This window comes from Rhipicephalus microplus, chromosome X (assembly GCF_043290135.1).
Source record: "Rhipicephalus microplus isolate Deutch F79 chromosome X, USDA_Rmic, whole genome shotgun sequence".
In the NCBI taxonomy this organism is placed as follows: domain Eukaryota; kingdom Metazoa; phylum Arthropoda; class Arachnida; order Ixodida; family Ixodidae; genus Rhipicephalus; species Rhipicephalus microplus.
In genome coordinates this window covers 278,052,424-278,077,235 of record NC_134710.1, presented here as the reverse complement: position 1 = coordinate 278,077,235, position 24,812 = coordinate 278,052,424, and the positions used below count along the sequence as shown (strand labels likewise).

Here is a 24,812-nt window from a genome sequence, read left to right as displayed (position 1 = left end):
GAAGCATTTGTAATAAGTGCACAAGCCGAGAAATTCTTGTCGGTGGGTGGTGCGAAGGTGGCGATGGCAGCTGTTTTCTACGGGTCTGAACACACTCCCGTCTTGCTGATCACGTGACCCAAAACAGGAGCTCCTTGTATGCAAAGCAACATTTCTTAAGCTTTAGAGTGAGTCCACAGGTCCTAATTGCTTGAAGTACAAATTCAAGGCACTGGAGGTGTTCGTCAAAGCTCGAGGAAAACAAACGACGTCGTCCAGGTAAACAAGGCGAGTATGCCATTTCAAGCCAGCCAGGACAATGTCCATGACTCGTTGGAAAGTTGCAGGTGGAGAGCGAAGGCCAAAGGGCATGACCTTAAACTCGAACAGGCCGTCCGGTGCTATGAAGGCAGTCTTTTCTCAGTCTCTCTCGTTGACTTCGATTTGCAAGGAGCCGGTCTTGAAGTCCATTGAAAAAAAGTACCTCACATTGTGGAGTTGATCTAGGGCGTCGTCTATTCGTGGGAGCGGGTAGACGTCCTTCTTCGTGATTTTGTTGAGGCGGCGATAGTCGATGCAGAAGCGTAGAGTTCCGTCCTTCTTCTTCACTAACACCACCAGTGACGCCCATGGACTCTTTGACAACTGGATGATGTCGTAGCACAGCATTTCGTCGACTTGTTTCTTTATGGCTTCAAGTTCACGCGTCAAAATTGTGTACTTGATTTGAAGGAGTGGCCTGGCACTTTCTTTTGTTATGATTCGATGTTTCGTGACAGAGGTCTGTCAAATTCTACGACGACGAAAAACAGTTCTTGTATTTCAGGAGCATGTTTCTGAGCTGTTCTTGGTCATGCATCGGAAGGCTCGGATTAACGTCGAAAGCTGTCTGAATAGATTGAGTTGTCGTAGGAACTTCAGTAGACTCGGTGAAAATGAAAGCGTTGCTGGCTTCCAATATTTCTTCGATGTAGGCAACCATCATGCATTTGCTCTCTCTTGCGTTCCCTCCTCGCAGCTCGACTATTTCTAGCGACGCAAATTTTGCGGCTAATCAACAGGTGCTCGTCGCCTTCAACGATGCCTTGCATTTTTCTCAATTCTTGAGTGCCGACAAAAATGCCGACACTTGAGCGAGGAGAAATGGTGATGTGGTCTTTTCAGCACATTCAAGGTGTGCCTTCTTGACGGCGTACGTGACTGCAGTGCTTTTTCTGAGGATAGCATTATTGACTCACGCTTCAGGTCAATAGTAGCGGCGTGTTGACTTAGGAAGTCCATTCCAAGTATCACATACCTGGAACCATGTTGTAGAATTACGAAGCTCACAGAAAATGTTCGGTTATTGAGGGTGACTATTGCTGTTCAAACTCCTGTCGGCGTAACTAGGTGACCTCCGCTGTACAGATTTCGGGTCCTTCCCAGGCGGTCCTCACTTTCTTCAGCTTGGCGGTGTTGCGTTCGAGGAGCCCTTCCCTTTTACGCGGGCGCCGAGATCAAAGAAAAGCAGCCGCTTCACTTTGTAAAGATAAGGAGGAGCGCGAAGATGCCCAGCTGGTTTTCATCTACTGGGAGGCAAGGCCACAACACCGCGTTTCCGCCGAAGACGGAAGTTGGACCACCAGGCTGTGCGTCTCTGACTGATGGGCCGCCGACGCTCAAATCAACACCAGATGTCTAGGCAATGGCTCTCGAAGACGTCGAGCCCGCGAACGCCATCCGAGGAAGCATGGGTGGTCGACCCGAGCACCCAGCTCGCTTGAAGCAAGCTTCGCTGGAAGAGGCAGTATCGCTGGGACCATATGCGTGTTTGTGTAGTGCATGTGTGTGTATTGAGGGCGGTGCTGGTATGATGACGCTATGAAGGTCTGTAATACCTGTTATTGGACAGCGTGGTCCGGACCCATTCTCCAATTTAGGGATCTGGGGAGAAAGTACTCCATATAATGAGCCCCCCAACGCCTTCGAAGAGGTGCTCTCGAAATGTATACTATGTAAATAAACTATCCTCAAGTCTCCCTTCCTCCTGCCTTGGCATCTTCATCCCGGATCTCCGTTGCTTCAAGGGCCATTCGCAACAACTGGATGGCAGATGATGGGATAAAACTCGGCGACGAAAAGTGACGTGGACCGAGGTCAGCCGAAAGCCATAGACCCAGAATTCGGTGAGATCAGTGCAACACAAGACCGCACGATGTACGGTGAGTGCCTTGCTTTGCTCTGAGTTATATCGAGTCTCTTGGCCCAGATTTGTTAAAAGCTCGATAATTTATAACTGCATAGCAATTGTGGTTATTTTCTCAGTAGAGAGCAGCCTTCATCACGGACCTGAATAAGATAAATAAGTCAGACCTTATACTAATGTGCAAAGAGTTGGGTCTAAATGTAAGTGGATTATGCAGAAAGCTTCAGCCTATTCAGGCTATAGAAGTTTTAGATGCTGACGAAGATGAGTTACGGGAGTGCTGGGAGTTCGTTGAAGGAAATAAGCAGAAAGAGAAAGAAGAGAATGAGTGAAAGAAACAAGCACAGGATCGCGAGCTAGAAATGAAGGGCATGGACCTGGAGATCCGTAGATTAGTGAGCAGTTTAACAAAAGGTCAGCAAGTGCCACACACCACAGTAAACTCTGCTCCTTTTAAAATAAATGGTTTAATGAAATCTTACAAAATTGGTGAGGACATGAGACTCTTTCTCGTCAATTTTGAAAGGGCTTGTGTAAAAATTGGTTGTTCTAGTGCTGCCTGGCCTCAGTTTTTGTTGACGTTGCTCCCATGCAAGGCAGCCGACATCATTGCATGATTGAATGCTGAAGATGCTAACGACTACAAAAACGTCAAGCAGGCGCTGTTAGAAGCATTCCGCTTGTCCGCTGAAGCCTTTCGGCGGTGATTTTGTAGTGCGTAAGTTGGGACAGGCGAGTCCTACACGGACTATGCTTACAAGCTGAAAGCCGCCAACTTGGTAGAGTGGTTGAAAAGTTCCGAAGCATTTGGCAACCACGATCGGGTCATTGAGTAAATAGAGCTGGAACAGTTCTATAAAGGAGGGCCGGATTGCATGAATTTTTGGATCAAAAATAGGACTCCTGCGACCATTCAGGCAGCTGGCAGGTTAGCAGAAGAATACGCCTCGCGTAGGCCAAACAAGCGTGAACGTCCAAAGTTAAAGGGACTCGCAGTGTGGGGCGAGAAGAAAGCATACAAAAGGGGCGCCGTCGGGAAAGGCCCGTGAGAAGAGCGGGATAAAGGGGAGTACGTATCCGCAAATTAGAGAGAACAGGATAATGTACCAAGCGCGGGGGTTCAAAAGGAACAAATCAGAAGGCATTTTAAGGAAAGGCGAGCTATGATTTGCTACATCTGCTACCGCCTTGGACACATTGCTGCTGTTCGCAAAAAATGCAGCAACGTCTTCTCGTACGTTAGTGACACTGAAGAGAACGTTAAACTGTTAGCACCCTATATGCATACTTTGACAGTCAATGGGAAAGAATGCAAAGTGCTGAGGGATTGTGCGGCGACTCTAGATGTCATTCATCCGTCCCTAGTAAGCGCGGACGACTACACCCGTGAATGCGCGTGGATAAGGCAAGTGGTTGAGACGCAGGGTGTCTGTCTGCCGGTTGCTAAAGTAATTGTCGAGGGCCCTTTTGGTAGGTTGGAGGCTGAAGCGCCAGTGTCAAAGAACCTGCCTCTTCCGTACCCATACCTATTTTCGAAGAAATCGGTGAGGGGACAGTCTTGGCTCTCATGCGATCCAAGGCCCGAGAAATCGCAGATAAGCTCACGCACAAGCAGATTCGATGACAGCATAATAGGTGTCGCAGAAATTATTTCTGAGGAAGGAAACGCAGAGGTGTTGGCATAAAATGCAGCTACAAGTTCTGCAGTGGTGAGAGTAGTGGAGCCGAGCTCGCTCGCGTTCCAAAAGTTGCGAGCTGTCAGTGCCAGTACCATGCGCGAAGAGCAGGCAGCCGACCAAAGTATTAGGCGGCTCGATATCCATCCGCAGGAAGGTGTGGCCCGAAAGAACGTGAAGTTTTTTAGGAAGGAGGGAGTCTTGTATTGCGAGTATCAAGATAGGCGTTGGAGATCTTTTAAATAGCTGGTTGTTCTCGCTAAATACAGGGGAGATATTCTTCGCATGTCCCATGATAACTCGTGGTCAGGACACTTGGTTATAAAGAAAACTAAAGGAAGAGTGTTGCAGAAGTTTTACTGGCCGGGGTGTTTTCGCGACGCAGAACAATTTGTTAAGTCGTGCAACGTGTGCCAGCGTGTGGGGAAACCGAATGACAAGTGGAAAGCACCGTTTAAGCTGTTCCCTATAATAACTGAGCCATTTCAGCGGGTTGTCATAGACACAGTTGGACCCCTGCCAGTGACATCGTCGGGACACAAATACCTACTGACTTTGCTCTGTCCCGCCACTAAAAGAAGCTATTTCGCTAAAAGAACTTAGTTCGTCTGAGATAGTTGACGGGCTACTGAGCATTTTCTCTCGCGTGGGGTGTCCGGCAGAACTCCAAAATGATCAAGGCAGTGTCTTCACAAGCGCTTTAACGACAACTTTTCTGGAGCGATGTGGAATAAATGTAATACACAGCTCTATAAATCATCCCCAGACCAACAGTGTAGAGAGGTGGCATTCAGTGCTTAAACGGGTGCTAAAGACTTTGTGTAAAGAGAACTCTCGCGATTGGGTACGCTGTCTCCCCGCAGCTATGTTTGCGTTGCGTACAGTTCCGCACAAGTCGACAGAGTTCAGTCAGGCAGAATTGGTATATGGCCGCGAACTGCGATTCCCTCTCCGAATGCTTAAGGAGATTTGGTCAGGAAGAGATGAAGAGACGACAGTGGTCGATTACGTGTTCTGCTTGCTTAAAAGAATTAGCATAGCGCGGGAAATGGCGGAGGCTTGTATGAGCTCATCGCAGCTGAAAGCCAAAGCGTACTACGACCGAACCGCCAGAGAGAGAGTTTTCAAAGTAAACGACCATGTAATGCTGCTACGACCTCCGAAGGCTAACAAACTTGAAGTGCAGTGGGAGGGCCCGGCCGAGGTCGTGCAAAAATTGTCAGACACCAGCTATGCAGTGAAGCTAGGAGGGCGTCAGAAAGGCGTCAAAATATATCGTGTAAACTTGATGAAACCGTACATTGAGAGACAGGGCATCGTGTGCCTTTTGCTCAATAGCTAAGACGAGATGCCCATTGAGTGTCCTCCCGATTTCGGAGAACTAGATCAGTCAGAAGCAGCGTATGCGCAATTGAAGAAGATGGTTAGTCACATGAATTTGACAGGTGACCAAATTCAGGACTTGGAGAACCTGATCGAGGAGTTCAAGGGTTTATTTTCAGATAGACCGGGAAGAACAGATGAGATAGTCCACGATATTGAGTTGACATCCGACGAGCCAGTCAAGGCGAAACCATGCCTGAAGCAGCGAGATCCCTGAAGTATCCCTGAAGCAGCGAGATACAATGCAAAAAGAAGTTCAAAGGATGCTTGAGTTCGAAGTAATAGAAGAGAGTGATAGGGACTACGCTTTTCCCATGATCATGGTGGAAGTTCCTGGTAAGGAGACGCGTCCATGCATAGATTATGGGCGGCTGAACTCCAAGACGAGAGATCGGCTCTATCCTATCCCTAACATCAAGGAAAGGATAGAAACCGTCAGTAAGGCACGGTACGTTTCTACTCTTGATCTCGCGCGGGTACTGGCAGGTGCCTTTGACAACACAAGCAAGTCGCTACGCCGCATTCGTAACACCCTTTGGATCCTTCCATCCACTGATTCTCAGTTTTGGGCTCCAGAATGCCCCGTTTTGTTTTTCTAAACTCATAGACAGGGTGCTTCATGGTTTAAACGACTTTCCCTTGCCTTATCTTGATGACATTGCCGTTTTTTCACTCTTGGGAGGTACATCTGAATCACTTAAGGAAAGTGCTTGAGCGCCTGAGTATGGCTGGTTTGATAATAAAGGCAGAAAAATGTAACTTGGGTGGCGCTCAAGTGAGCTACCTGAGAGATGCAGTCAGGCAAGGAGGTCAAATGCCCTCTGATGTAAAAGTAGAGGCCGTTGCATCCTACCTGCGACCCAAGACGAAAACTGACGTACGCACTTTCTTGGGGCTTACGGGCTACTATCAGCACTGCCTAAGAAACTATTCAGAATTGGCGAGTCCACTCACTGATGCGCTGTGAAAAAAGAAACCCACCACGTTGGTATGGGATAAAAAAAAGCAGGAATCGTTCCAAAATTTGAAGTCTGCGCTCATCAGCCATCCCATTTTGCAGTCACCTGATTATGATCGACCATTTATTGTACAATGTGATGCCAGTGACCGTGGCATGGGAGCGGTACTTTGTCAACCCGACGAGGCCGGGGCAGAACATCTCATTGTGTACATTAGCCGTCAGCTAACTGTTCGAGAGGAGGCATACAGTGCCTCCGAGAAAGAGTGTACCTGCATAGTTCGGGCTCCACAAAAACTGTCCTGCTATCTTTCAGGCACCCGATTCACCTTTTAGACTGATCACTGCCTGCTCAAATGGCTGCAAAACATGTGGCCCAAAAATGGCCGTTTATTCAGGTGGAGTCTGGCACTTCAGCAGTACAGTCAAAACCCGCAATAACAAAATCGCCGGGGAAACCGAAAAATTTCGTTTTCGCGAGAATTTCGTTGCCGCGAGTGTGAGGCATAAAAACAGTGATACAGCCAGCAGAACGAAAATTTATTGCCAGAAGTCGGTCAACTTACTTTGTCGACCCTTGCCATGCAACAACTTCAAAGCTCTCCTTTCGCACTAGAAAAAGTGGTGCATTGCTACGTCATCGTCATGTGCGCCGAAGTAGGAGCGAAGGGTGTCCAGCGCATTCAAAACAACCCACGGTTGAGTTTCTTCGCGTGCGTTTCTCCTTTGTCCTCGGTGTCGTCAGCTTTGCGCACGCTTTCGATAATGGCCTCGTCGGTCACTTCCTCGTACATGACTACGTTGTCATTGGCGCAAACAAAGGCATCAACGTTGAGTTCATCTGGGATATTGATGTCAATAGCTCGAAGTTCCCCCCAGGCGTTGGTCAAGGATAGAGGCACTGCACTGCCACCACTCTCGTCGTCAAGTGCGCCTTCGTCCAAATCTTTGTCTGGTGAGGCCGAAGCACAATCCGTGCGTGATGCTTGCACGGTGGTGGTGAAGCCCACATGATCATTTGCCATCGCCGAATCATTTGCCATTGCAGCATGATCATTTGCCATCGCAGCATGATCATTTGCCATCGCAGCATGATCATTTGCCATCGCCTGCTGCAATGTGGCCAGGAATGTTGCCGGACACGGACCCCATCGCCGATTTAACTAAACAAAAATGGTGGTGCCCATGCTAGCACAGCAAAAGCAGACGTTTACAAATTTTGAGTGCGCATAACACGCATACAAGCATATTTTCGACAGTTAACCTTTGGTGGGAGGGTAAAGTTAGGCCCGCACCGTGGTAGAAAATTCATTAATGCGGGATCGCTGTCCAAAAACATTTTGTTGCCGCGAGATACGTAAAACATAGGCTTCTATGAACGTTCGCCAGGGATCCGGAAATATTTCGTTGCCGCGGTGATTTGTACTCGCGGAGTTTCGTTATTGCGAGTTTCGACTGTATAACTTCGATGTTGAGTACAGGAAAGGATAAATGAGCGGTAACGCTGATGGCTTAAGTAGGCCTTCAACATAAAGATGTTTAGGAGGACTCTTCACTCGAAGTCTCGTATTCTGTTTGCCCATTTATACCCTGATCAAATGCGCAGCTTGAGTACTCAGAGAAAGATTATGATTGCTGCTCTCGTGTTTTAATTGTAATGTAATGTATATGTACTGTTTTGTCTTACGCTTCATATGGACTCGATGTGTCTTAGAGCAGACAGGGTGCTCTTCAGTGCTTGGGCTTGGGTGTGTGTGTTTGTGCAAACCCAGGACGAAGGCGTTGTGTTTGATGAGCCCTCCCCCTTTACGCGGGCGCCGGGATAAAAAAAAAGCAGCCGCTTCACTTTGTGATGATAAGGAGGAGCGCGAAGACGCCCGGCTGGTTTTCATCTACTGGGAGGCAAGACCACAACACCGCATTTCCGCCGAAGACGTGAAGGCGTGGCAAAGTCAAACTTCCTGCAACATTATGGTTGTTCTCTTGGATTTTTTTTCTTGCTTAAAACAAAAACTACTCTTTTCAAACTTTCTGTATGTCATACGGACAAAGCATGCTACACAATTATGTATAAAGCACTATTTTTGCTTGAACCGCTATATTGTGAAAATGAAGCCGCAATGAGGTCAAAATGCAAGTTCCCTCAACTTTGTCACAATATTGTGCCAACTTTTTTGCTTCATTCACTTCCACAGTATTTTTATCAGTTATTCTGGGAGTCTGTAAAACCCATAATTTAAGCTTATTACTCGCAAAAAATATGTGCTTTTTCTAAAAAAAAATGCTAAACACTGCTGAATATTGTTATTTTTGCTCAAAGCCAAAAATAATGAAAGTTAAAACAAAAATGAATAAACTATCATAGTCTTGAAAGATCAGTGCCTCAAAATAAGGAGAAGAATTTTTTCATTAAAATTTCTCAAACCAGTTTTTTAAATAAGTTATTCAGCATGGCACAGTTTTGCTCTTTCCAAAGTTTGAAGCGCCTTCTAGGCCACACAAAATTTTTCCCGAAATATTTGAAATACTCTGTCGTAGTTAGCGTGACACTGTTACAACTAATTAATAAAAACTTGTTAATTATGTTTAAGTTTGACTTAAGGGCAGTTGTTTAAATTACAAAAGTACAGTGCGTGCCACTTCATGGCATACCCATGGAAATCCCAAAAGTTACTCGTAGTTTGAAATATTCATCATCAAACTTGACATATGAAATCGAAACCGATCGCACAAGGTGCACGAAGCGCAACCGTTCTGTTACGTCAGACCGAATCTACCCGTCACATGGGAGTGAGAAAATTTGAATGACGGTATGCCGTGCCCGTATATGCTTTCGTGAAAAGCTGCAAGTCTTGTGCTGGCACCTTGCTTTTGTGTGTAATGTTTTGTATTTATCTCTTTCTATTGAACTATGCATAAAAAAGTGGGAATAGCAAGCTTTTCTTTGTTTCAGAAGCATAAAACTCTGGGGCAGCCACTGCAGCGCTTCTTCTTGCAGACAGCCGAAAGAGTTTAAGCAACAGATTTGCACCACCTGTCACATACAAACATGAAGCTGTCTGCTAGCATATTTCAAAATGCTTGCCGATGTTGCCGAGTTTCTGCTATGGCTCACCTTGATTGAAATTTCATCACTTTTTTGTCGCACGTCATGCCTGCTGTGTTCCACTACTCTTGCCGCACGCTGGGCACAATCAGTTTTGATTTTGCCTATCAAGTTCGATTAGAAATATTTTGAACTATGGGCAACTTTTGCAGTTTCTAAAAAATTGGTATGCCACAAATCGGCAGGCACTACAATTTTGTAAGGTAAAAATTTGCCCTCAATCATTAATTTAAAAGTCAGCTAAAGAGGTCTTGTTAACTAGTTCTACAGTGTGATGTTAGCTGTGGCAAAGTATTTCTGCCTCAACGTGAAGTTCATTTGTGAAAACAACAGGAGCCTTACTGCAAAAGGATTTTTATTTTATTATTTTTTAAATCTACATTGGTTAAGTAAGCGTTTCTGTTTCTTGCGGAGTACTGATCTTAGAGGCAGACTCCAGTGTCTTTTATCGTATTATTCTCTAATGTTTTCTTTTTTCTTCGTAACAGCTCTCTTGTGTCATCTCTTTTCCCTTGCCCTATTTCCTTGCACTGAGTCACCAGCTAATCTGAGAACTGGCTAGCTTCCCTGTCCTTTCTCTCCCTCCTCCTCCTCCTCCTCCTCTGAATATAGCAAGCCAACAGGCCTAGTGCAGACTTTAGTGACTGTGTTTTGCAGTTAGCTTCATTTTTACAATAATCTTTTATAAAAACTGTTATGATCTTTCAAAAAGGCCATCTCAAATGTTTAACATTTTGTGCTGAAAATGGAGTGATATACTTGTGTATTAGATGTAATAATAAGCATGTCTATCCGCTACCTTCTTCTAGCATGAAAAAATCAGGCACAGCATTAAGCCCCCCCCCCCCCCTTTTCTTTTTGCAAATGCCTTGCCAACTTCATCATTTCACTAGCACAAGCGGAAAAATAACATCTTATGAAAACAAAACTTTCTACACAATATTTTAAGATGGTGGAAATCCTTAATGGGACGCTGCAGAAACAGTTGCAAGACTTGGTAGTGGGTGCCAAGCTCAAGACAATCTTCTTCATCATGATTTCTTTGTCTTTATCTTTTGCAGAATTGAAAAGCATTTGCATACATGGGAGAGGTACTTGGATTCTAATATTTACTGCACTGTATGGGACATTCAGTATGTTAGATCAAGTCATGGAAAAACGTCCAAGTCACTGTAAATAATTCTAAGAGAACTTGTTGTTGGGCTAGTTGGTAGATCATTTCGAAAAGTTAATTAGAGCGCGAAAACTTGACACGATCACTCACACACGCACACACCCATGCGCTGTGTGTTTGATGCATGGGTGTGTGCGTGTGTGAGTGATCGTGTCAAGTTTTTGCGCTCTAATTAACTTTTCGAAAAAAAAAAACACTGTAAATAAGAATATTAGGATTTAAACATAAATTCACTCGTGGTTTACTTTCTCACAGCACCATGCATCGAAGCACGGAAAGAAGCACTTCATAAAGAAGCCTAAGGATATTGTTGATATTGTTGCTGAAGATGAGAATGCCAGCATTTTGAAAGACAAAAGTGCAGAGCTGGATGCCGAACGTAAGCATGTTTAGTATTTCTTGCTATTGTCATGCTTTTTTGGGGTGGTTATGGATCGAGTGCAGAGGAACATGCTTTATGTTTCTGCGAGAGCAAGAAAGGCACACGGATGCAAAAATGAAAAAGTGGTTGTGGTGCACAATTCCGACCTTCTCAAATTAGCTAGCCATGATGTTAATTTGACAAAATAGATTCTGAAGGAACTGAATTCACAACCTAGCACACTTACAGAGCTTATCCAATGGACAGAAATCACCCAAACATTACGATATAGTTCTTAAATTTGTTGCAATAGTTTGGTACAGTAATTCAAAGGTAAGGTACTTTCTGTTGAGCTAGTCGGTTAATACTTGTGTTGACCAAAAAAACTGGTCGTTTAGCACAAACCAACAAAAAAAGGGAAGGAAGCGGAGTAAGTTGCTGCTCAAATTGCTCTTCTGCTCTCCATTTTTACATCGTTTTACACTAAGCGACCAAATTTCTTTCATTCAACACACTGGTACAGTAGTGCTTGGGTTTTATGCTAAATTCAAGATGTCAAGTTGGGTCGTCACTTTTTCTTGCAATAACTGACAAAATAGATGGAAACATTGTTCTGAAGAAATGTTTATTAGTCTTCTTTATTTTTGCTAGTTAGTGCTTTATTTCATGCCTGTGCATTGCTATCTGTCGGTTGTTTATCATAATTCTTCATAAAGACGAACTGAACCATTATGAAAATATAATGCCGTTTTAAGTATTACATCCGATTAAGAGTTTAATGTAGAAGTGTCACTATAAAACGTTGCCCTTATCAGGTTCAGGCTATTGGTGAGTGGTGCTTCTGATTCGTGGTGAATGAATAACATCACGAGAAGATGAAGACATGGAGATGACACAGACACACTTTGTTTCTCTAGAATCCTAAATAATAAATGCATACATTAGCTTTTTTTTGTTCATACCTGTGATGAGCTGCCACGTTCTCAGAACACAGAACAGGGTAAATGAAGCAAAATGAAATAAAAGTGGTGAAACTGGACATACAGCTTTACTTACCTAACTATTCCTGCAGCCCATGGGCTTAAGCATCCTTTTTTAAAGATTGACCTCGAAAAAAAAAAGGTAGTTATCGCAGTCATAAGCATGCACAAAGTTCCCCTTCAGAGGGGCGAATGCTTACTTCAGTGTCCCCCCCCCCCCTAATAAGTTAATGTAAAGGGCAAACTTTGTGACCCATCTGCCTTTTAGCTTTCTCGTTACCGCGTGAGAATGGTTATTTTTTATATGTCGCAGGAAGATTGTTTTTGGCCAGTTTAAAAAGTACTCCAGCACGCATTACAGCATACCAAACTTTGCAGAATGAAATGCTCATTAAAAAAAATATATGTTGTAGAGCAACAAAAATATTTTAGAATGAATAAAAATGTGAAAAGTGTGAAATTTTTCATGACCAGCTGGTAAACAGTAGAATAAAAGCACTATATATGCAAAAATATTCAAAAGAAAGAAAATTCAGAATATATATTTTATGGATAAATGATCCAGGAACAGTATAAAAGTAATTAATGTTGTACAGAATGTTTCTGTTCACATAGACAAAGAAAATCAGAATCAAGGTCTGCTTCATTGCTCATGCCATGCGGTGAAGCTTTGCATGGTCTTAACGCGATAGCGTTAGAGAGCTCGTGTTGCATAAATTCCACCATCGGCATCAGCACCATTGGTTGTAAGGGAAAAATCGTCCGTGAGCGAAAAGTAAAGAAAGAAGCAAATAAAATAAAGAATAAAATTTTCAGTCTCATTGAGGATCGAACCCGGGCCGTTCGTGTGGCTAGCAGGTGTCCTACCACAAAGCCACATGGCTACTTTCAGCTACATAAGTGAAAAACACTACATAAATCCCATGTAGCGGAAAGAGTCTCCTTAACGCATTTTCTTCCACAGGTGTCACGACGAAAATGAGCCCTTTCGGCGATTTGTAGGCGCATTAGGGAGGCCACCAAACTACGTTGAAAAAGGCCGAGATAGTGCAGCTATCGCCGCTGAAAACACAACTTTCAAACAGCTCAAAAAACGGACAACTATGTCCATCTAGCGGAAAACATATCATGCCTTTCCAGACGCCTTGATCAAGCAAACAGCAAATGCTAGATAATGTGCTGCTATCTGTGAGGCATTGTGAGACTCTTTACGGCCATCCGCGATGGTGAACGCGTGGCGGGTATCTTGGAGGCCATGCAACTCTTGCTTTAGGTCAAAAACCTGTATGTATCATTCGCACGTGCACGTGTGTGTGTGTCTGTGTACCATCTGTGAGACATTGTGAGAAACATGTCTCGACTACAGCAGAGTGCCGTTCTAGCAGAGCAAAGTGGCCACACTGCACAGTCACTGCATTAATATAGATACGTCGCGCTTGCGCGCGCGTTTGTGTGCGTGCGTGTGGGTGTACATGCGTGTGTAACAAAACATATTAATAAGTATGCACTTAGCTGTTAAAGGGCACACTAGAGGCCGGGTTTCGCTTTTGCATTCAACTCTTAAAGGCGAAGCTTAGGCTCCTCAATTTTTTCATGAGACACAAGTGTACTCGTACACTCTTCTTAGTAAATTTTCATTGCCTTGCGATAAGTCTCCAGGTATACCAATATAGATAGATACGCGTGATGTGAATAATCCCTCTATAAATGAGATGTCCAATGAACTTCGCTGTTTCATCTAGCGTCACCTTTCCATGAGCCACCTCACTCCGCATAGGTTGGCGTTCTAATATGTGCATCCAAGCATATTTCTTTGCATCTTTGCGCATGTCGCAATAAAAAAAAGGACAATATCGTGCGCAGCTTCAAAATGTTTCGCACTGCTCCGTAGCCTGGGCCAAGATGTGCTGTGGGGGCCTTCTTGCGGTTAGAAGAAGCTTTGCAGCCAGCACCACCACACCGTGCCCTAGCAAAGTGTGGATTACGCACGTAACCTGAGTTACTATAAGGTTATGCACAAAAGTCAGAGGCTATACGATGCACTTGCGGCGGAGGTAATAACTTGAGGATGTAAACGAAACAAATCCATTAACGGCTGCGGATGTCTCAGGCTGACGCAAAACATTTGAAGCTGAGGTGCTGTCATTTGCAAAATTTCAGCTCGTTCTCACTCAATTTAAGTGGGGTTGCAAGACAGTTTCAAGCAGCGCATGTGTTTTGCAGCGCTGATGCGCACCCATGCGCGCGTGACGACCACGTAATACGAGTGACTAGGGGCACTAGATGTGACTATGTGCCTGATATAACGATACAAGCAAAACCAAAGTGGCTAGAACCTGGCTGTGAGAGCCACCTACACACTTTATACATGTGGCGGACCTTGGTAAATATTTTTTTGTGGAATTAATTTTCTCTGACTTTTAGCAACAGCTCTCTATTGATTAGCTGGCATAAATTTTCAGCAATTATTACTGCTCAACTCGGTCAAATCGCAAAGCTAACACATCAATTCGATATTTGGCTTGCAAAGTTTATTTTCGTTACAGAACTTAGATGTTGCTGTTGCATTATCACGAGGGGCGCACACTTATGTCAAGTTCGCCAACCTAGTGCATTTTTACAACTACACAGGCACATTGGTTCGTGCAAAAGTCTGTAAAAAATTGCTATGTTGCCCAAGTCGGCAAATTCAAAAAAATTCTGAAAGTTGAGTGGCTGAACTAACTACTAGAAAATGTTGAGTGCACGAGAGAGAAATTTAACATGCCAAAATCGACGATGACCGAAAAGCGTCGATTACCAGTGATCGATTTGAATAGGCGTTGTATTAAAAGAGTTAGGTTACTGAAAAGGGGGGGGGGGGGGGTCGACTGTTTCCCTGCCCGTGGGCACACCTTTGATTGCAGCTGCTGAACTGCAGTATCACTGTTTTTACGACTCCTTTGATGTTAGGCTGTAGCACATCTCTTGAACTTTTAACTCTCACATTTTTTTCCACAAAGGTGCACAAATTGTGCTGTGCTTTCTTAAATTTCAACAAATCGCATAGTACGCTCTGATTTGAAAAATATATTCCGTATGTACTTTAAGTTTGTTTCACCAGAAGTACTGATAGATCTGCCGCAAGAAAGAGCCTTTAACTCTGATCAAGATGTCAAAATCAGAACAGATGATAACACAAGGAGTAAAAAAAAAAATATAATGATAGATCTGCTGCAAGAAAGAGCCTTTAACTCTGATCAAGATGTTAAAATCAGAACAGATGATAACACAAGGAGTAAGAATAATGCTGTGGACAACTGTGTAAACTCTGCTATGTACTGCAATTCTGCGAAACCAGCTAGAGTGCTCTGAGAACAACATTGTGTAACACATATCACACGTGCTAACTTGTGACTGAATCTTTTGTAAAATAAGCTTGCATGCAGTATATACTGTGCTGATGGATAGAAATGTCATAAATTAGGGCCAATCCATGCAGGCAATACTTCCTTACCCTACTTCTTTAGTTCATGTCATATCGGCGCAATTTTCGACTCGAATGCTTATGTCTGAGCCACCTTTAGCAGCCAGATGCATAGCAACATGGCACACTTATCTAAAGCAATATTGTGCATACTAGTCAATGTCATTATGCTAAAATTTTGATGTGGTGTTTCAGTCCATAAGAGTTGGACACTCGAGCATGTTATGCACATGCTCCAGGCAATCGAACAAAAACAAACTTACGTATACATAAATGGCCAGAAAAAGTAGACAAGGGAAGCAGCTGCCTGTAATGCAATGGTTGAGAGTTTGGTTCCCACCAGCATCAAGTTGCTTTTTGTCCTCTTTTGTTTGTTTTTTATTGTATAATTAGCTTTTATTCTTTCACCCAGTGTATACTGCTACATGCTGTAATGATGAACCAACGAGACCCCTTGTACATTCTTAAGCATATTACCTCGCTTAATTCAAGAACTGATAATAATGTCCTTATACTTGCCTTTTACTATAGTATCTGTTACCTTTATATGGTTTCGTCATTGTGGTGTGTGGTCACAGGTGTCCTGAAAGATCCCTGTAGCAAGGTTCGGTGTGGCCCTGGCAGGGAGTGCGTCATCCATGAAGACTTGACCGCCACATGCGAGTGCGTCACAAAGTGCCAACCAGAGACTGATCCTAGGAGAAAGGCAAGCCTGACCCAGCTCTTTACTTTCCCAGCACTCTGCTTACTGCGGCTGCTGCCTGCTCGATTTGCAGTGTTTGGCAATATATTTTGTGCGATACAGGATACAACAAAATGCCTCATTGTTCAATAATGGACATTGAAAAAGTCACAGAAGCTCTGCATGCCTACTTTCTCACTGTATATTGCAGCTGTATGCAACATGAAAATAGCATTAGCATGCTTACACGCAAGATTCTTTCAGAATACATATTTGCTACAAACCATAGCATGTTGATTGGCACATACTAAAAGTAGTGAAAATTCACATAGCATCAGCCAACAATTGTACCTATAGCATTCGCACTGTCTGGGCCTGGCGTTTATGGCACGGACTTTTATTAGGACAGTTTTCATAAAGATGCTGTGGGGGACCAATACAAGTAATAACCCCCATTTCACAAACAACATATCATGATTATTACTGAACGTCTACTAAGCAAATGAGCAATATTGATGTGGACTGGGATCATTACAGATGGTAGTGCACATTGCATTGTATTTCACACAATTTTACTCTCATCTGGGCTGTTGAGCTGCACATGTAGTGCATGGATGCCTTCTAGAACAGCTGTTACATGCTGTCCGACAAGTACCATGCGTGCGTGCACTTTTGGTCTGTTTAACATGAAATAAATATTTATCAGTGGTGTATAAATATTGAAGTATGAATATGGATCTAATATGAACAAACCAAAAAACTGTCTTCAAATATCAAATTGAATATCAAATACGCTATCATCATCATCAGCCTATTTATGTACGCTGCCAGAAGAAGGCCTCTCCTGATATCCAGCACATCCCGACTTGTGCGAGCTGGTTTCATTGTATACCTGTGAGTTTCATAATTTCGTTCAATGATTCCACTTTTGCACCGACTGTGCCAGATCAGATTTACTGCGCTATCCTGATAATATCAACAGAAATTGCGCCAAACGGCGCCATAGTCGAATTTGGGAGTGTCTGTTACCGGCAATGGACACACTGGCGCGTCAAAACGTATGCAGCGTGTTCTCGAGGGCACCGAAGTGATCTTCATGTACCTATATTATTGCCGCGGAATAAACAGCGGTCACACATGTGTGCCAAGTAATCCCTAATGCCATATGCTTGGTGCTGACACAACTTTTGTTGTGCAAATTCGCTAAACGGCAAACACACTCTCCACAGTTAGGGGCTCAAACTGTACTGTATTTTAATTGGCAATATGTTACTGGGGCGGCAATTATTCAGCGGATGTCATCTCTTTGAGGGGCACTGCTGATAGTTCGTTTGAAGACTGCATGTAATTAAAGAAATTTTTGACCAATAACTGTAACTGCCCCTGTGTCACCAGAATGTCTGTCGTGCCTATTTCTGGACATTGCCATCTAATTTTCCATGCTTTGCTTTCACAAAAGAACATTTCAATGGTGGGAATGCATTGACACTTTCCCTCAAATATACTTTTATCCGGGGAACTTCATCCAGAAGAGCTTTTTGTAATTCCTTCCGCCAGCACATCTGTGTGTGTAATCGCTGTTGTGGTAAATGCCTCTAAAAGACCCTGCTGTTGTGAGCTCGTGAGTGCTAGGGTGCGAATTCAATTTTTGTGTGTTTTTTTTAATGTCACCTCAATAATAATAGTATGCCTCTGGTTGGAGCAGCTGCTATTCGGTTTTAATACACGTTGCTTTTAGTGGTTCACCCATTGATAATGGTGAATAGTTGATGATTAAAAAGTAAGCATCAAGGTATTGCATCAATTGCTTTGTTTCGAGGGGTGGGAGGCTGTGTCGTTCGAAGAGCGCAGTCGCTGGCGTGTGCTATCTCGAGGTATCATGAGACCGCTCGTAAACATTTTGTGCTATTAACGTTTGCTTCATGTTTAGATGAATGACTGCACGAAAACTGCTTCAGAACCTGGAGTGGTCATAGTCCCTTTAACCACCATTCTGTTGAGTAACGGAAAATTGAATCCTCCCTTATCTTTCATGGTGATCTGAAGGATGTTTCCAGCGAGAAATAGTAAATCGACTGAGTGTGATATATCCAAGAGGGCCAACCTAGATTCATTTTAATTAGTCATTGATAGTGCTTACATTTTTTTAAGCTCTTAAAGGAGCCTTGCAACTTTTTGAGCATGTTCAAAAAAAGACTGCCAATCTGTATTTAATGTCTCTGAAAACAATGTGAGCCAAACGTTGTAGCACAGCATGCAGCCTGAAATTTGCATTTGATTCTCAAAGTTGACTAGAGATTGCTTGCTGTTCTTTTGAGAAATGAGGCCATAAACACAAATGATCGTGCCCCAATTTCCACAGATGGTGGCTGATTTGACCATTGTGAGCTGCATAGTGACCGTGGCTATAGCAGGATGTCACCATGTGCCCACGCACCTATTTTCAATCACACTGAAAGTAAGCCGCGTGTTTGAATAAAAAATGAAAAGAAGGTGCTCAAGTTTATGACTGGCAAAGGGGCACATCAAGCTGGCAAAGGGGCACATCATCTTACCCGTTTGTCATCCTCCTCTCTGCGTAACTTTCAATGTGCTCGCTGGCATGAAAAGAGAGGTAGAAAGCACTGAAAGAGCGCAGCAAATACTGTGACTGCTCGTACGTGAAGGATTCCCAAAATTCTTGTGGCTGTCGATTTATGAGACAATTAATAAACTCCTATAGTGAAGCCATTCGATGATTACTTGGAAAAGTGTTGGAGGGCCCCTTTAACAAGTGGGGAGAATACCTGTTGATTTCTCAGAAACGCTACTAACTTAAATGGTAAATTTTCATGTTTCAGTTTTATAGTGTTACTATCACGCTGAATGAGAAAGTGCTGTAGTGATTGCTTAGCAAGTTTGGTTCTTATTGGTGCAGCAGCCTTTGATATTGTTACGGAAGAGAAGAGACGCCATATCGACGGGGCTGTGGATGAGATATATTTCGAACTAGCAATAGCGTCGTGACCAGTAGACCAGAGACCGAGCGGAGACAACCCTTCGCCTTCCTCGCCCGGCACACACGCGTGCCGCCCCCTAGAATATCAATATGCATGCATATAGCATAATGCACGGCGGCAGAAGCTTCGTCTTGGCGCATTTGAATGTCAACGTCACTGGGAGAATGGTAAGGCTTCATGCGCGCAACATGTACAATATCAGTAACCTGTGGGGCACATGAAGGTAACGGGGTGATAGGACTAATTTCATATGTTAAAGGAGTAACTGCACGAAGGACTCGGTATAAACCTGTGTAGCGAGTAAGCAGTTTTTCCGACAAACCAACTTGACAGGTCGGAGACCACAGTAGGACCAAAATATGGGGCGAAAAGTGTACGTCGCGGTGTCGTTGATCATACAAACGACGTTGCTTCTCTTCAGAGGTCAGAAAGCCAGTACGGGTGATTTTGCGTGCATGAGCGACCCTAGTGATAGTGTCCATGGCATATTCACCGGTAGGTACTGCAGCGGACGGGATGACTGTGTCTAGAGGCAATGTTAGTTCTCGGTCAAACGATAAAAGAAATGAAGAATAACCGACAGTGTCATGGCATGATGAATTGTAGACAAATGTGACGTACGGCAACAGAAGATCCCAGTTGATGTGGTTGGAAGAAACATACTTAGCGAGCATAACGGCAAGAGTTCGATTCAGACGCTTAGCGAGTCCATTGGTCTGCGGATGGTATAACGTAGGCAGCTTGTGCCTCGTTTCACAGGACTGCAAGATGACCTATGACCTTCAATAAAAAGGTGCGGCCACGGTCTGTAAGCAGCTGCCGTGGAGCTCTGTGTTGCAAAATCACGTCTTTTCAGAGGAGGTCGGCGACATTTCTGGCACAGCTTGTTGGGAGAGCTTGTGTGATGGCATAACACATGGCATAGTCGATGGCAACGGCTATCCACGAGTTGCCTGAGGAAGACAAATGAAAAAAGCCAAGTACCGTATTTTCCGGTTTATAGGTCGCACCCTTGTATAAGTCGCACTCCCCTCAAAATAGCAGTTTTTCTGAAAAAAAACGTATATAAGTCGCACCGGTGCATAAGTCGCACCGGTGTAGAAGACGCACTTGCTCATCCGACCACCGACATTTAAGTATCTCGTCGTGACAATGCATTGCAAAAATGCATGCTTGCGACGGCCAACGCTTTTGCATGTTTCTAGCTATCGGCAGTCACGCGTGCGAGCGCTTTTAAACACACATAAAAACAATACTTTCAGAAGTACCTTTATTATTCCGATAGCTTGGTGACGTTTATTCAAAGCCATCGAAGTCGTCTTCCTCCGAGTCGCTCACGAACAATGCAGCTACTTCTGGTTGCAGTACTGCTGGCACATCACTGTCGTCCTCCGACTCGCTCGAATCGGATTCTTCAACGTCGCCATCGGCCGCGCAGGGGATCAAACCGGCCTTGCGAAAGCCCGCCACAATGGTCTTCGCAGAAATTGACTCCCAAGCGTCACTCACCCATTTCGCCACTTCGCCGAACTCTGCGCGTCTCATGCGCCCCGTTTTTGTAAAGCTGTGTTCTCCCTCCGACATCCACGTTTCCCACGAACGTCGCAGAACTGCCTTGAAGGTGCGGTTGACAGAAATGTCAAGCGGCTGAAGCATCTTCGTCATGCCGCCGGGAATAATCACTGGCATACAGTTCTTTGAACTGATCTTTTTCTTGACAATATCGGTGATGTGTTCCCGCATACTGTCCATTACCAGCATTCCTGGCTTCACGTGGAAGAATCCGTCTGGTCGACGGGAAAAACGGCGGTCAAGCCACACACTCATCATTCCCTCGTCCATCCAACCTTTTGTGTTCGCCTGAATCACCACTGTAGGAGGGAAATTATCCTTCGGCAAGGTTTTCCGCTTAAATATTAGCATGGGAGGCAGCTTTGTGCCGTCCGCGCAGCAGGCGAGCACAACGGTGAAGTGGGACTTCTCGTGGCCTGTTGTCCTCACCGTGACAGTTTTCTGGCCTTTTTCGGCGATGCTTCTCCCAAGCGGGATGTCGAATGTCAGCGGCACTTCATCCATGTTAACGATGTGGCTCGCGCTGACATTCTTCTTCGCTACTTCCTCCCTCACGAATGAGCTGAAGTTGTCCAGTTGTGCCTGAAAGTCGTCGGGCAGCTTCTGGCACACTGTCGTCCGGGCTCTCATAACCAGCTGATTCCGTCGCATAAAGCGGAAGCACCACGACGGACCACCATTGAATCCCGTAACATTGGTCTCCGCTGCCAGAGCCTTCGCCTTCAGGCGCAGCTGCACTGTTGACAGCCCTCTTCCTTCGGCTCGTTGTTGCAGTACCCACGTGCGCAGGCTACGCTCGAGGTCCGGCCAGCGTGCCTTCTTGCCGCGGTTGGCCTTCTTTGTCGACTTCATCGTCCGGAGGACGCTGTGGGCCTTGCGCCAGTCACGGATTATTTTTTCACTGACGTCGAATTGCCTCCCTGCTTCTCTGTTCCCGTGGTTTTCGGCAAATTCAACAGCGCGCAGCTTGAACTTGGCGTCATAGCTTCGCCGACTTTGCTTTCCAAGCGGCGCCATGGTTCGCGAGGTTCTACGGCGCTACCGGCTCTATGCTACGACGCACAACACAACACACGAGACGCGCGCAGCAACAGCGACACAGCGAGTGCAATGAAGACGTTATGGCGGACGGAAGTGACGGTAAAGAAAGTGGCTCTGAAATCCAAACTTGCTTTTCATAATTTATAATTTAAAAAATACCTCCACATTTTCACCCCTCTGATTATTTTTTTGTGCAAAACTACATAGCTGCGTTACCTTTAGGGTGTTAACTTACCGTTAATCTTACTTTCTTTTTAAATGTGGTTTCTGTGCATCGCAGAAGGCCGCGGAGGAAGGAAAAAGGTTGCGGTGAAGCGCCGCAGACGTTATTTTGATGGATGGATGGATGGATGTGGCTGTACCCTTTAGATTGGGCGGCGGCTAACGCCACCTAGCCAAAATACTTAGTGAACTAATCATTACATTTATCTCTTTTTTTTTCTTTAAATAATGAAGTTGAGGATTCGTACTTCACAGTGAAGGGTTTAATTTTCACTCGTGCCTTGACTTTAGCCACCAATCAGATAACCTCTGCTTGACGTAAACAGCGCCACCCAAGCCGTGGCATCCAACTCGATTTTGAATGTATATAAGTCGCATCGTTGTATAAGACGCACCCACGAAAAATTCAGAAAAAAACCGCGACTTATACACCGAAAAATACGGTAGGTCTAAGCCAATGCGCAAAAACGCTTTTAACGGAATGTCAAATGATTGAAGGCGTTCGATGGGAAGCATCGATGGTGTTTTGCGGCGCTGACGTTTCTCACAAGCCGCAATAGATCTTTTGACTGAGCGTGTAAGCCCTGGCCAATAGAATCATCGGCGTATTCGGTCGTAAGTGCGTGACACACCAAGGTGACTGGCAGTTGGAAGGGCATGAAGTTCGTGTAGAATTTCCGAGTGAAGGTGTTTCGGAAATGACGAGCAGCAGAGCAGGTCCCTCCAGCTCAAAGTTTTGTCGGTATAATACACCATTGTGGAGGACGAATGAGCGATGGGACTGATTGGAAAATGGTGATTTGATGCGCTCGACGATAGCACGAAAAGACGCATCACGGTGCTGCTCGTCACCGATGCATGTCATTTGCGAAAGGGAAAAAACGCAAAGGTCGGTGTCGTTGTCAGGCATAGTGCTCGATTCAGCGACCGAGTAGCGGGACAGGCTGTCTGCGTCCTGATGTAGGTGTCCGGACTTGTACATCAGCGTGTAGGTATACTCTTGCAGTCGCAGAGCCCAGCGCCTGAGCCACCCAGTAGGATCCTTCAGTGATGTAAGCCAACATAGTGCATAATGGTCAATTATTGCAGAGAAATTTTCGCCATATAAATATGTGCAGAACATTGAGACTGTCTAAACAAGAGCAAGACATTCACGCTTTGTAATAGAATATTTGCGCTAAGCAGCTGTGAGAAGGCGGCTAGCGTAGATGATAACTCGGTCGTGACCCCGTTGGCGCTGGGATAGGACGGCTCCGATCCCATGACCACTGGCATCAGTTCGGACTTCTGTTGTAGCGTATGGGTCAAGGTGAGCCAATATAGTAGAGTCGTCAGTAGCGTCGTTAGGTGAGAGGAAGCTTAGTAAGGGGTCGAGCAACGGTTGCGAAATCTTTCACAAACCTTCTAAAATAGGAACAAAGTCCTACAAAACTCCCGACATCTTTGATTGACTGGGGGTACAGGAAAATTGGTGACTGCACAAATTTTCTCCGGGTCTGGCTGCACACCTGATGCGTCGACAAGGTGGCCCAACACTAATTTTACTGGCATACGAAGTGACACCTCAACGAGTTTAATTGAAGCCCAGCAGTGCAGGAGATGTCGAGAGTAGCTGTCAAGCACTAAAGGTGGGTCTCAAATTTTGGGGAATATATAAGAACATCGCCTAGGTAACAAAGACATGTTTACTATTTGTACCCTTGTAGCAGACAGTCCATCATGCGCTCGAACGTAGCTGAGGTGTTGCATAGCCCAAACGGCATAACCTTGAACTGGGATAGGCCGTCTGGAGTTACAAACGCAGTCTTCTCTTGGTCTTTTTCGTTGACAACAATCTACCAATAGCTGGAACGTAGGTCTACAGAAGAAAAGTGTCGGGCACTATGGAGACAATTGAGAGCGTCGTCAATGCGAGGCAAAGGGTAAACGTCCTTTTTCGTTATTCTAATCAAATGGCGGTAATCAACCTAGAAGCGCCACGTGTCTTCTTTCTTTTTAAAGAGCACAACTGGGGAGGCCCAAGGGCTCAAAGAGGGTTCAGTAATTCCTTTGGCTAGCATCTTGGTGACTTCTTGCTGAATTAACTTACAGACACCTGGTATGGTCGGTGATGAATGGGAAGAAAATCACCAGTGTTAAAGCAGTGCTTGATGAGTGAAGTCTCGCTGGGTGGACAGCGGTTGATGTAGAATATGTCGCAGTATGAAGCCAAAAGGCGGCATAGCACGGCTGACTTCTCAGGTGTGAGGTCCGGGGCGATCATGGCGAGTAAAGTTGCATCGAGGCATTTGGCATCCTGCAGGTGACATGAGTGATCGGGACATACATCTGCTGCAAAACTGGTGACGTGGTCGTCGATTAAGGGTCTTATCGTGGCGACTGAAATTTATTGACGTAATGCTTGCATTACGAAACTGAAATTGATGACAGATAAATATTTTCGGTTAGAGGCCATGGTTACGACGGAGTGTGGTACAGTGGTGTCACGCTCCAGAAGAACATCAGGAATCGGCATCACGATATAATCACCGTCGAGCACGAAAGATGGTGTTGCCAATTCAACGTGAGAGCTTTAGGTGGTATCTGGAAGAAGTCAGTGGTACAGAGGCTGTTCGAGAGTTCAGGTTGAGAATCCGGAAGAAGAGCGAGTTCTAGGCAGAGAGTACAAACGGCACAATCGATCAAGGTAGAATGCGTCGATAGGAAGTCCATGCTGAAGATTAGGTCGTGAGGGCAATTTTCAAGCACCATAAATACATTTGGGACATGGCGGCTGACAATGCGTCGATAGGAAGTCCATGTTGAAGATTAGGTCGTGAGGGCAATTTTTAAGCACCATAAATACAATTGGGACATGGCGGCTGGCAATGCTAACACAAGTGGTACATATTCTAGTGATGGCCACAGTTCCACTGTCAGCGACACGGAGGGCTTTAGTTGCTGCAGGCGTGAGGACTTTTTTGAGTATAGGACACAGATGGGCACTCATTCTGGGCACTTGAGCTCCGGTATCAACTAACGCCGTCAA

The 24,812-nt window shown here is 44.9% G+C and overlaps 2 protein-coding genes across 4 annotated transcripts in view; one reads left to right on the top strand and one right to left on the bottom strand.

The window, feature by feature from the left end:
* LOC119161466 (uncharacterized) overlaps nucleotides 1-15,920 on the bottom strand; it is an 80,889-nt gene extending 64,969 nt beyond the window's left edge. Inside the window, exon 1 of the mRNA XM_075879223.1 lies at nucleotides 15,810-15,920. The gene's annotated coding sequence lies outside the window, so the exon portion shown is untranslated. The remainder of the gene's footprint in view (nucleotides 1-15,809) is intronic.
* SPARC (secreted protein, acidic, cysteine-rich) overlaps nucleotides 1-24,812 on the top strand; it is a 62,217-nt gene that overhangs the window by 23,027 nt on the left and 14,378 nt on the right. For all 3 annotated transcript variants that reach the window (XM_037413955.1, XM_075879225.1, XM_075879226.1), the window contains exons 3-4: nucleotides 10,717-10,840; nucleotides 15,847-15,974. In XM_037413955.1, the coding sequence (XP_037269852.1) occupies nucleotides 10,717-10,840; nucleotides 15,847-15,974 (252 nt within the window). The remainder of the gene's footprint in view (nucleotides 1-10,716; nucleotides 10,841-15,846; nucleotides 15,975-24,812) is intronic.